The sequence below is a fragment of the Dysidea avara genome, chromosome 13, assembly GCF_963678975.1.
Source record: "Dysidea avara chromosome 13, odDysAvar1.4, whole genome shotgun sequence".
NCBI classification, from domain to species: Eukaryota; Metazoa; Porifera; class Demospongiae; order Dictyoceratida; family Dysideidae; genus Dysidea; species Dysidea avara.
This window is the reverse complement of record NC_089284.1, coordinates 4,050,609-4,064,407: the sequence shown is the minus strand read 5'-3', so window position 1 is coordinate 4,064,407 and position 13,799 is coordinate 4,050,609. Positions and strand designations below refer to the sequence as shown.

Genomic DNA, 13,799 nt, shown 5'->3' with positions numbered 1-13,799 from the left:
AATTAATGCAATAGCATGAATGTAAACTGAATTATATACATGGTTGATTAATTACCTAATTAGTTATAATGGTATAATATTAACTGCAGGGGTGCCTGGTTTTAGAAGTAGCATAACATCATCCTGTTGCTAAAAGCATTTGCACAAGCATTTACCCTATGATATGTGATGATCATGTGATAGCTGCTAAATGTGAGAATACATGTATATGACAATGCTTTTTTATATTACAGCGACCTGTACACCACTGCTCAAAAACCTCTATGAGCGTGTGACAGCCACCAGTACACCATCACTTAAGGATCTCTATGAGGATGTCACTCCACAATATGCTGCATCCTGGAGAACAATAGGAATACTACTGCGCATACCCCCTGGAACATTGGACACAATAGAACATGACAACCATTGCAAAGCTGTAAATTGTTGCAATGCAATGTTTGAGAAGTGGCTTGAAATAGACTCTTCTGCTTCATGGGAGTGCTTGTTTAAGGCAATTGAGTCACCCGCAGTGAAGGCAATTGAGTCACCTACAGTAAATGGTGATCAGGAGCACTTGTTTAAGGCAGTTGAGTCACTTGCAATAGATGGTGATCAGACCTCTAACAAAACAGGTACACATACATCACAGCTATTTACTATATTACACGTGCTAGCTAGTGTCTTGTAGCCAAAGAAGCCCATGAAAGTGTGAATAATATTGTATAGGCGTGCTATAGGAGCCAAAAAAGAATCTTTCCATTCAGCCATCTCCAAGATATGCACCTTCAAAGTTAATAGTAGTTCCTTTGTATCTGGCTTTTTCTTAATATTTATTTTCACAGTATTTTCTAAAACTTGCACTACTTCATTTGAATAAAGGAGTAAAGAGTTACAGATAGTTTTTAAAAAGTCATGCCTAACTGTAAAAACCACTTATGTCTTGGTAACATATCGGTTTTATACCAAGGAGTAACATGAATGCCAAATATATAAAGTCACAATCATAGATAACTGCTCTTCTAGAGCAGTTATATGTAAGTTCAAACAAATGTAAGGAACAATGCTATAGTAGGGATCATTACAAATGGTATGCAGTTCACTTTGATGTCTGCATGTATTGTATAGTTGTTAGTATAAACAATGGACTCAAGGACTGAAGACCAGGGACCTATGGACCCAAATTTTACGTACTTTATGATGCTTTACTTGTGCTAGATACCTCTGAAAGTCACAGTGTCTGTCTCACATAAACATGTTTCTGCTTTAAATATAGAAACACCTAGCCTGCACAACAAGTGCACTAGTTTGTTTATGTATACGTAAGTTCCGAACTTAATTATTTTATCCCACACCCCCTGTACACATATGACTATTGGTGTTTGTAAACTCTTACATGTGCATGAGACTAGATTACATAACTTGGAGAGGTACGTATACTATAGGTAGTATACAATATAAATGAATGCTGTGAAGTATACGCTCAATCACTAAAACTTAGGTTCTGGTCCACTGATTATACTAACCTGCTGGGTTGTTTTTGTTGTTTTTTTTGCTAATCACAAATCACACCACTACTTTCTAAACAGTAGTGTAAATTGCCATTTATTGAACTTTCAATAATCGCTTATAATTCCTCACCACATTAACACACGGATTTCCGGTTTGGACTAGTCAACAGACCAGTCCTCAAACACTTATACTTCACTCAATAACAATTTTCAAACAGTTCACACATTCCTATGAATCACATACTAGGAAATTACCCTGTCACTTTGAGGTTTCTATGGGATATCCAACTACCAGATAACAATCTGTGACAGAAAGTTTACGGAGATTGAATACGCCGTTCACAAGTTATTCAAGTTAAACTGAAACCATGGTTGTTATAGGCGCTACCGTTTTACTCATAACTTGAGGCCTGCTGGTTCAATTTACTTAAAACTTGGTATTCAAGGAGAAAAAAGACTTCTCTATTCAATGGTTCTAATCAGAAGTATGTACGTTGTTGTGGTGAGAAGTTATAGGTGCTTGTAAACATAATTGTAACTTGTACCACTAGAGCCTCTGGAGCCCTTTACCAATGAAGAAAACTGTTGTAAATGTTGCATTGGTGGTCATTACAGCTCAACATTTATTGGCTTTGGTCTATTGAGTAGCTCACCTAGTGTGTTAAGTTCAATAATGTGTTTTGTTCGATAGTAGGCGACTTACATCAAACATACTGGCAACTAGTAGCTTTGAAATCTTCAGTCTGTGTTAGCACATCCAAATTCTCCAACTGAAACTTGAAACTCAACGTCTAGTTACTAAATCTGAAGGTTTCTGATTCATTCTTCAGTCCTACTCTTCTTACCCATTTTAAAGAAGCATTCTCTTATCTATCTATATAACCATTCCAGAATACATTTGACTTCCTTGTAGTTGTAAGTGCAGCCAGAACCCAGGCCAACCCTCAGGCCTGAGCATCAATCATAAATGTAAGGTCAAATGGAACGGTCACCCTTATACAACAGTCAAACAAATATTCAGTAATCGAAGCTATTCTAATAACTGCTGAAATCAACCTCACATTCATTTACAGAGGGTGCAATGTTTAAATATTTCATGAGTGGCTTGTATTTGATAGAAAGCTTACTATAAAGTAATACCAGATCAAAATACCCTAATAGAGCAGTCACCCTAATACAAAAGTCAAATTATATTGTGATAAACACTCTCAGATTCAATCTATTTTTTAAAAACATTTTCCCTGGGTGGCATGCCTCCAAACCACCTAGGTTGGTATGGTTCGCATGTTAGTATGGGAAAGGTATGCTTTCCCTCGAAAGGTATGCTTTCCCTCTAAATGTACCTGGCATCACTAAAAGTCTGGCTACACCTAACTCCTGTGTTATACTGATAGGTACATGTCAGGCCTAAATGATTGATTGTACCCAACGTATACTGGTCAATACTTTTACTATGTGATCTAGTCTGGAAAACTGGTTTTAAAGAGAAAGGTGTGGGGATGAATTCGACCGAGTTATGGGCCATTTAGGTCTCAAAACTGACTAAAATGAAAGGACATTTACAGCACAGGTCTTTCTTTATTCAACACCATGGAGCTGTACAGCCACTACCCGGGCTGGCCAGAGCTCCATGACCATTTATATATGGATCATCACTGTGCTTGGGAAAAGTAGCCAGCAAAAGTAGACTTATGAAATAATCCATCTAACATCAAATACTGCATTAAGACAAGAAAACATTAATAGGTTGCCGGATATAGAATTTTTAAGAATTGCTAAAACTCATGTTTTAGATACACTGCCTGCCTGCCTGCCTGCCTGCCTGCCTGCCTGCCTGCCTGCCTGCCTGCCTGCCTGCCTGCCTGCCTGCCTGCCTGCCTGCCTGCCTGCCTGCCTGCCTGCCTGCCTGCCTGCCTGCCTGCCTGCCTGCCTGCCTGCCTGCCTGCCTGCCTGCCTGCCTGCCTGCCTGCCTGCCTGCCTGCCTGCCTGCCTGCCTGCCTGCCTGCCTGCCTGCCTGCCTGCCTGCCTGCCTGCCTGCCTGCCTGCCTGCCTGCCTGACCACAGTAACAAACCTAGAGACCAAATGAAGCAGCCCGTGGCCACCATTTTATGCTACAGTAACAAACTCACCAATGGGACATTCCTTTTGAGATTCCGACGAATTTGTGCCCTCTGCACCTTGTCTTTCCTTTTGTCTTCTTGTTGCAATGAAACTATATCGAGGTGTTAATTTTCCCAATCGACACTTTCCTTGAGCAGCATATTTAGATGCCGCAAACTTATTCAAGTGCTTATATGCTTAGTATCCCAGTGGCGGATACAGGGGGGTTGCAGTGGTTTCAGCTGAAACCCCCTCTGAAAAAGTGTGTGCGCCCCTAATTTATTTATGATTCATGTGAGTGATAAAATCATCAACAGTTGTGCATAGCTAGTGAATCACATTAGGAACTGTTCTACTGGCCAAACTTCAATTTGTCTCTGAAATCACTAAAAATGGCATTACAGCGCTTGAAGCGTGTTAAGCGCCTCTAAAATAATTATCGTTTTAGTGCTGTTTTGTTTCAAAACTTTCTGCGAAGGCCAACTATGAAATAATGAAATAATACCTTACTGGAAAACCTTAATAATACCTTATCACTCTAAAACATTATTTCAGCTATGAAATAATGTTTTAGAGTGATTTTTATGATTCACTATAGATCTATGTAGCTATAGGCCACTGAGCTATAAGACTGAGTTAACAACCCCAGCTGGACTATAGCTAAGTGGGATCACAGTTATTGAAAACTTCCTAAACCTGAAACCTCCTCTGAAAATTCCTAGATCCACCACTGATACCTGTAACTTCACGATAGGTTCAATGCCACGCCTATTAATTAGTTAAATGTGATTTTGGTTGATTAATAGTGATCGAGCACTGAGACTATAATGGCACACCCCGTTATTATTGGCTTAGCTGAATTCATAATGCTAGCACAACGAAAATATGAAATAGTGACACACACCCTGGCTGACTCGAGATACTCTAATACAGCAGTCACCCTAATAGATCAGTCACACGTGTATAGCTGTATGCTATAACAAAAGACCAACTCGACTAGTACATTGATTTAAAAGTGAAGTAGGGATCCAAATGATAAAAATAGTGAAACAAGAGATGAATGATGATATTACAGCAGCATAACTTGGTGGGAAGCCATCACTTTGGCATTGTAGGGATTTTCCCACCAAGCTATGCTTTAATACCGTCATTCGAGATCTCTTGTTTCACTACTTTTTATCACTTGGATCCCTACTTCATTTTCATATTATTTAATATACGACAACAAATACTATGTTGATACCAAAATGCAATAATCTTGACTATTTCTGCTTTTTAATTATCTGTAAAAGGGAAAAAACATTCACACATTCATGAATCCAGCCTATAAAATCTGTAAAAGTAAGTCCCAACTTGAATCAAGCCTACAACTATAATCGCTGTATAAAGCTTGTTTATACATAAATTATATCTAATCTAAAGCAGCCAGCTGTGAAAAAGTGTGGCCATCAAAAATTGGTTAGTTAAGCAACATTCAATCAGTGGTAAATTTAGAGATGGAGGATTTCCGTTCACTGAGTCATTATGTCAATTTAGGCTACTTTGCTAAGAGAAAACCCAAAATTTAGTTGGTAATATCACTCCTTATATCCCAGCAAAGCCATACTTCAAATGGACAATATGGTAGTTATTGCCAGGGAATAACTACCATATTGTCCAATAAGGTGTTAAACACCAAGGAGTTGGCAATCAAAATGCAGTGTCAGCATAGCATCTTTGTGCATGCTGAATATGAGGTCATATCCACCCACAGTCTTTTACTTGGATATAAGACAGCACATGCAGTCATAAATATTTAACACTTGTCTCAACTTCGCCTTGGACTTGTATCGATAACTAAAATATTCTACTCCTGCTGTGATATAACTATGACATAGGTCTCTATACCACATGAGCAGAAATTTTGGCATGGAATTAAATTTGGCGAATTGGCAGATGCTTACAAAATCACCAAATTAAAATCTCACCATTGGTGCTTCTAATATTTTAACTAATTGAACAGGTGCAAGAAGCAAGGTGGTGTATCTAGATGTACTGGAGGTCAGCCTGCAGTTAATCAAACAATTGTATGATTGTCTGTATAAATATCACAGATTAAGGAGGTCCTATTCTATTTTGTGGAATTATAGTGAAGCAAAAATACCGCTCGAGGAAGATACACCTTGAGAAACACACAGTGGAGATCATAACTAGCTACTTGGCATGGAGAATGTTTCCAATCACTTCGTTTCCTTTTGCTACACTGTCATGGAGATTTTCCATCCGTCTCACATAAAAGTCTCTCCAGTACGCAGGCCAACTAAGTAAACATACATACATCTTTGTAAACGAGAAGCCAGCTATACAATTTCCTACCACGCGGGACTCCATGTTGTATTTCATCAAATTAAACTCTCGCCAAATACAAATTTATTAAGCAAATGCCTAATATTCTGCTCACCAAAATTTCTGCTTAAACAGTACATTGTATGTAGATTTAGTCGTTATGGTATTCTTTTCATCTACAGCAATCTCCACACTGTCTGAAAGGACAAGAAAAATCAATATAAAAATGTGGTCTCATGTTGATGAAGATGCTTGGCCTCCAAATCAGCCAAAGCATTATTTGCCCCTTCTGTTGATTCACCATCAGGGTGAATACACCCCAAAGCATTTACATTCCTTGGCTGCAGTTAAGCATGGAGGAGGTATTGATGAAATCACTTCACAAGGCCATCTCCCCAAGTATTCTCCCCTAACAAAGCAAGAGTCACTGACTGAACTGTTTGCTGCTAGTAAGATCACTAAACAAATATCAGAAATTTTAGCCCCACTGGAAAAGTGTAGTGACTCACAATTTATTTTAATTGAGGGACTACCTGGCATTGGAAAGTCATTGTTACTGCAAGAAATTTCATGCAAGTGGAGTAATGAGAATCTGCTTCCAAAGTTTAAATTAGTTCTTCTCATTCGACTCCGTGATCCTAGTTTGCAAGGGATTTCAACTATCAGCAAACTTCTCCACAACCTTTGCTGTGAAGGAGATGAAGGAGCCAAAGATATTGTCACTCTATGTAATGATTACCTCTTTAAAAATGCAGGTGAAGATCTCCTATTTCTTTTTGATGGTTATGATGAGTTCCCAGAAAATCTACGGAAGGACAGCCTAATTGCTAGCATTCTTAAACGGAAGGTACTACCTTTGTGTGGCTTGATAGTATCATCTCGCCCACATGCTTCAGTGGATCTCCGACAGCAAGCAACCATTAAAGTTGACATATTGGGATTTGCTCACAAAGAACGAACAGCGTACATTAAAGAGTCACTGGAAGGGCAGCCAGAAAAAATTGAAGAGCTTACTAAATATCTTGACAATCACCTCACAATTAATGGCCTCTGTTTTACACCATTTAATATGATAGTCTTACTTCACCTGTGCAAAGTAGGGTGTCCTTTTCCCAGCAGTCCAGTTGAGTTGGTCAATCACTTTATCTTGTCTTCTATTCGTCAAAATCTTTCCAAAGCTGGCCACCCTCTTGATGATAGCATTAAAGACCTGTCTGAATTACCAAAACAGTACAGTAAAATAATTGATCAGCTTGCAGAATTGTCCTACAATGCTCTTAATGACAACAAGTTAATCTTTACATTTGATGAAATAAATTCAGCATACCCAGACATTGCAATCATCCCTAATGGTTTTGGGCTCCTACAAGCTGTACAGCATTTTATGCCTACTGGAAAGACAATGACTTTTAACTTTGTTCATTTCTCTATTCAAGAATACCTGGCCGCATATTATGTTGCTCGGCTTCCACAACGAGAGCAGAAGGAAGTACTCCAAGAGAGGTTTTGGAGTGATGTTCATGCAAATATGTTCTCTATCTACACTTCACTTGCACTTACTAAGGGGCAACCAAAACCACTTAAAGAGTTTCTTAAGCAGGAAACTTTAGTGAAATTCTTTAAAAGTGCCTTTTCTGGCGGAAGCAATGATTCATTTACCATTTCTAGCAAATTCCTCAAAGATCAGTTGAAATGCTTACGACTTTTCCGCTATTTTCTTGAAGCTGGTGATGATTTCAAAGCCACTTGTGATTTCATTCAATCTAAAATAATATTTGAAGACCAGGAAATCAATCTTGGAGGTATTGCCTTAACCATTTATGATGTGGAGTGTGTGTCACTTTTTCTTACAAATTCATCCCACAAGACCTGGAAGATGGTCAGTTTACATGGGTGCCTTATTCGTGATAATGGCCTTTGCATGTTACAGCGTGGGCTAGTTAAGAGTAAAAATAAAATCACCATTAAAGAACTCCGGTTGCAATGCAATGCTCTCACCAAGTCTTCCTCTTCCTGCATCAGTAACATTGCTATTCATTGTAAAGTGAAACAATTGGTTATTAATGGCAATCACACCATCGGTGAAAGTTCTGACTTCTACAAAATCCTGTCTGATCCCGCTTCTAATCTAAAAAGACTTCACATGAAGGATATCAGCTTATCATCCAAGTTTACTATTGTCTTGTTCACTGAACTAGCAAAGAATAACCGACTACAATGCTTGGAAATTAGTAACAACCCTATCACTGATGATGCCGGTGATACCATTGCTACTACAATGCAGAAGAATACCACTCTTTCTGAGCTTTGGATGTGGGGTACTAAGTTCACCGCAGCAGCTGCAGAGCGATGTGCTAAAGAACTGGTTGATAATGACAATTTAGAGAAGCTTTACTTACCACTTTACTCAGATGACAATCAAAGAAAGATTCAGTGTATGCAAGACAAAATTAATGAAGCCAGAGTATATAGAGCATGCTGTAAACAGCTAATCATTAAATTTAACTAGACACACCAATACAGCCTTAATACTGTATATGCACACACCTATTATACATCCAACAAAGCCACTATAATATGTAAATCTCTGACGCTATTATAGTACCATTGTATGCATGCATATCTACATAACAGTATTATATAGTGCCATTTTTTTTTTCTTATTTGCTTATACAGTTGTAAATTGTGTCAATAATTGTGCATACACATATGTGTGTAAAATATTGTGATGTAATATTATTCTCTAATAGTCATCACAATGAGCTAGTGTTCAGTGAACAGGTGTTTGATCATGTCAAGTAGCAGCCTCATGGTCAAATGTACATACTTTCATAATATCACCAATAATTATGTAGTGATGTCAAGCAGAGCGAGCTAGCTATTCTACTAGCACTAATGTATAGACACTGTATATAGCTATTATAGAATTCAGAATTTAGCACAACTACCTTGACCTTTAAAGAACTCAGTATAATATGTAGTATAATTTGCTGTCAATTATAATTACATTTTCAGTGGGAATTTTTTGCAGGTGCATGGTCTTGCTGATCAATACTAACACATGCCACTGTGACCCCATACTTGAATGTCTACTGGTTTGTGTTTTAAGGTACACATGCAGTTGATAAAACCAGAGAAAAATTGACCCCGTCACTCCAAGTGCAATACTTCAGGATTCCAGTTAATATGCATGCTCTAGTTAGTTAGCAGTAAGCCAAGAGCAATGATGACAGCTACTATCAAAGGCTTAATTAGCGTAAAAGCCACAATTAAGCTATCCTAAAGAAACCATGATATTTTAGCACTTTGAAGTTCACAACTGGTTCATTCATCCATGATGCATGCTAATCATATGAAGATCAAAGTAGGGCTTCTGCATGGTAAGGAAAGATTTTGTAAAGCTTATAGACTTATGATTATATTGTAATTTTTTTTTGTATGACGTAACAGACAATCAGTTTAGACGTGTATTGGGAAACATATATAACAATCGATTTGGAAATGATGCAGCTGTAGATTAACAATATGCTTATTGATAGACTAAATAGCTGTCTATTATTTGGTATTTGTGCTGCCCCTTTTCTGTATATATTCTACTCAGTGTGGTTTGTGTTACTAATTGTGTGCAGCACCCCTGTCCCTAGATCTGTCACTAGGATCAGGGATTCCTTTGCTTTGCAATTCGCCTTGAAAGCCAACAACATATGCATCATGCAGGGCTTATGCATTATGCATATATATATACTTCTGTGGACTAATTTGGTCTCTCATTCTTCCTGTTTGGGGTCATGGCTTTATATGATTGTCATAGCTTTTGTTAAATAACAGGACATGACAATGCATGCAGCAGTACTAAAAGAATGCGAAATAAATTTCCTTAAATAAAGAAAACTCTTTTCTTTATGCCTATAGATCAATTATATAAGACAAAAATTAAGGTGGCAGTTGATGAATTTTTATATACATGCAAAAACACAATAGGCTTGCAATTAAAAACAACTTTGTATGTATGTAGAGTGGTAAACTTATATAATGCTTACAGTATAGATTAGATTTAATTTATCAAGAGTTTTATATGTATAAGACGAGTGTAAAGAATTATATAATCTATATTGGCATCTTAAAAAATTTGGAAAATGTTATAAGTAAGGATTTCACCAAACTTCAGTTCTTCAGGGTTTCAGTAATACATTCTTAAAGAAAAAAAATGGCACAGATTTTGAACTAGTATATACCTTGGACAGTCTTGAAACTGCAACTGCTTTAAGCTGTGAGTTTGTACATGTAACTTTCTGCATGGTCTCAGCTTATTTGTATCTCAGTGAATATTGCATGCATATATATTTTATGATGAGCCGAGATGTTTCAACTCTGCATTCTGCAGCAATATACCTGTCACTTTACACAGTACTGCACCCGCAAGGAAGTATCTAGTAGAGAAAGTGCATGAGGAGGTGTCGCAACTAATTATGTAACAGTACCCAAGCTGGAGATAAGGCGTCAATCATGTCATTGTAATGCAGTGGTTTATACAGTTATTATACTTTGAGTTGGTAACACAGCCAACAGAAAATATTATGTATAGCTGATTCAAGCTGAAAATTGAAAACCTGACCACCCACTTTAAAGTAAGCATCATAAAATATTTCTTCCATTTTAACATAATGTATTTTTTAAGTTTTAAAGTCTGTATACAGTATACAAGTCTTGATTTCAAAACAAATGAATATACAAAACTCACTTTTAGAACTGAATGCATGTGTGCATACCAAAACTCAGATTTCCATGATGCCTTAAACTTCAGATTTCCACAATGTTTACAAACCCCATACCAACATAGGAGCTTACTGAGGGGATCATGGAGTGATTCCAAAGTATGTCTTTGTGTGTTTGGCTCCTTTACAGCTAAATGAGTGTTATATAATAATAATATGTGACTGGATTTTGGAAAAACGATCCAAATCGCACATTAGAAGTTTCGAGATAAACGGTTTTAAAGAATTGAAGCCAGCATAACTCTCCAAGGATGGCAAGCACGCGTATGAAATTTACACAAAAGATGCATCAATCTGTTACCTTTCAAGCCACTTCCAGTACTTGTAGCTGCTTGTACAGTTTCCCGCCAAATAAGATAGAAAATCTGAGCAGTTAGACGAGCGAAGTAGTATCACGAGTGCTCACAAAGGGGTGGAGGCTGGGGGGTGGAGGCTGGGGGGTGGAGGCTGGGGGGTGGAGGCTGGGGGGTGGAGGCTGGGGGGTGGAGGCTGGGGGGTGGAGGCTGGGGGGTGGAGGCTGGGGGGTGGAGGCTGGGGGGTGGAGGCTGGGGGGTGGAGGCTGGGGGGTGGAGGCTGGGGGGTGGAGGCTGGGGGGTGGAGGCTGGGGGGTGGCGGGGAGGGCAAAAGATAGGCTTCAAAATGGAGGCAGACCACGATTGGAGTCCAGACACGAGATTACAGGGCTGTGCTGGCTCCCTAGTGGCTGATATGTAGCAAAATCTACAGAGAACACGTCTGGCCAACATTATAAGGCTGTCCACCAGTAAACCACTGATTCTTGCCAAGCCAGGTCCTTCACAAGGCCTGAAACCGCCATTTGGGCACTCTACACCACCCAGAAAAGACGTCTATTAAAATCAGCCTCGTGTAGTTTGAGTAGTGCTGAGGGTCAAAACTTGTAGTACGATAGTGTAGCTATCCACTGGTGGTGTTAGTTTGATTTTGCCTGATGTGCGATTTGGTTCGGTTCTGTAAAATCTGGTCACATATATTGTGGAATGCCTACCTATGTAAAGATCATTAAGTACTAAAACAGGACACACAGTCCCTATCTTCAGTGTTCAGACCAAGTGCATGATGACTCTGAATATTGTACCATATATAATTCTTTAAAACTTAAATTAAACAGAGTTTGCATTGGGTGAACTCGCTGCATGTGGAATACCAAAATGGAAGGGTATGCTACAGTAAAAAACCAACCAATAAGGGGAAGGATAACTTTACAACTATATACACACATTTGAGGAATCAGCTACTGATAGCTAATACACAGCAGCTGCATGACAACTCTATACACTTCGCATGTAATATTGTATCTTGTACACTGCCATTTTCACCTCCATGCATGTTTATGTTTTGACTGGTGCACATGACTATACTTGTGTAATAGTGACAAGCTACATCCCTGTATACTTGTTTCTGTATAGTGAATTGTATAGTTTGTAGTAACTAGTAAGGCACTTCACTAACATAGACCCTAGATCTTGCATTGGGACTGTATAGGTGGAATGAATTTGTATACTAGCTGTTCTTTATCTGGGGTGGTTTCCGGTAAAGTTGATCAGACACACTCCAGTGTGAGCAGGGCCGCCCACAGGGGGGGGGGGGGGACTGGGGCATTTTGCCCCGGGCCCCAGCCTGAAAGGGGCCCCAGGAGGCCCCATGAAGGGCCCCCTGAATACCTGTTTAAAAGATCGATATACTCTAATAGAGCAGTCAGATCTAAATACTCTAATAGAGCAGTTACAGTATTCTTCAGAGGAGGAGTGTAGCAAGCTTATAGATAAGGAGATATGGTTGGTGCTGGGTAGTTATTGTCATTGCCAGCAGGTTGTGACTTTTTTTTTTTTTTTTGGTCTTTTAACTCTTTGCCCTGGGCCCCTTAATTTCTCTGGGCGGCCCTGAGTGTCAGTGATATGAAAAAGTGATTTTGTTGTACTCAAAGGATCCATATCTGCATACCAGCTGCACTGCATGATCCATGGCATTGGATACTGAGTGAACCACATCTTATTCATAGGAATACTTTACTGGTCACCTCATTTCTCCATGCATGCATCCTCTACAATAGCTAATAATTCTTTTCTCTTAGGTACAGTTACTTTACTAAAATGCCAAAATCATGCACCGGAGTGTATATCAGTGTTTCTTGTTGGAGTTATACATAAGGGTTGTCCTATAAGAGAACAGACACATCACTTCCCATCAAGTGCAGCAATAGATGTGACTAGTCCGGCCAATTTCCCAGGAAAATTAGTATACATATCTATCGTATCAACTTCAGACACCTGTCTACTACTCTTATTGACCTGAAACAAATCACACATGAAATTATGACAAATAAGACTTTTTATTTTAAGTGGTATGTGCAGGATATTGCAAATATATAACCTTATAGATTTAGTGCATGCAATGATATTATCAAGTTGGGACTTTGGACTTCATACACCTACGAAAACAAATGCCATCAGTTGACAGAGATTGATTGCTTCTATATAGTTGTGTAAAGTTAGCCACATTAAGTTAAAATTAATGGTACAAAATTGCAATGTAAGGTTGATAACACATGCAGTTATGTTGAATATTAACATTAGATTTAGTTCTCACAATGTAAGGTTTGGTGGACACAAAAGACATGGTGAACACAGTGGAAACACTAGGACACACAGGACACAGCAGACATATGGGACACACAAGAAGTGGTTTATCATCTGCATGCTTCACATTCCATTGGGTGCAGAAAGTGTATTTCTATACTTATTAAGATCTGTTTAAAATGCTACAGATCACATGAGCAGGGGTGGATCTAGGATTTGTAAAAGGGGGGGGGGCTAACTCAAGGTTGGGTAGAGGTGTGCAAAGCACACTTCCCAGCATGCAGAGCATGCTGGAACTAGGGGGGCCTGGGGGCATGCCCCCCCAGGAAAATTTTGAAAAATAGATGCTAAAATACTGCAATTTGGAGACATTTCCACATAAAATTCATAATATTTTCTGCCTGCAGATATTTTATATACTGCCTTTAGATTATAGGTATGGCTCTCTAAAGCATTTTGCTAATGGAAAAGTTTGGTAGGTACAGACAACCAAGTACATGATGCACCCCTC

The 13,799-nt window shown here is 38.8% G+C and overlaps 1 protein-coding gene across 1 annotated transcript in view; it reads left to right on the top strand.

Moving 5' to 3' along the window:
- The window catches only part of LOC136243027 (nucleotide-binding oligomerization domain-containing protein 2-like), a 14,947-nt gene extending 6,253 nt beyond the window's left edge, over window positions 1-8,694 (top strand). Inside the window, exons 2-3 of the mRNA XM_066034547.1 lie at window positions 234-614; window positions 6,099-8,694. Of these exons, the coding sequence (XP_065890619.1) occupies window positions 234-614; window positions 6,099-8,425 (2,708 nt within the window). The 3' untranslated portion in view covers window positions 8,426-8,694. The remainder of the gene's footprint in view (window positions 1-233; window positions 615-6,098) is intronic.
- The last annotated feature ends 5,105 nt before the right edge of the window (window positions 8,695-13,799 follow it).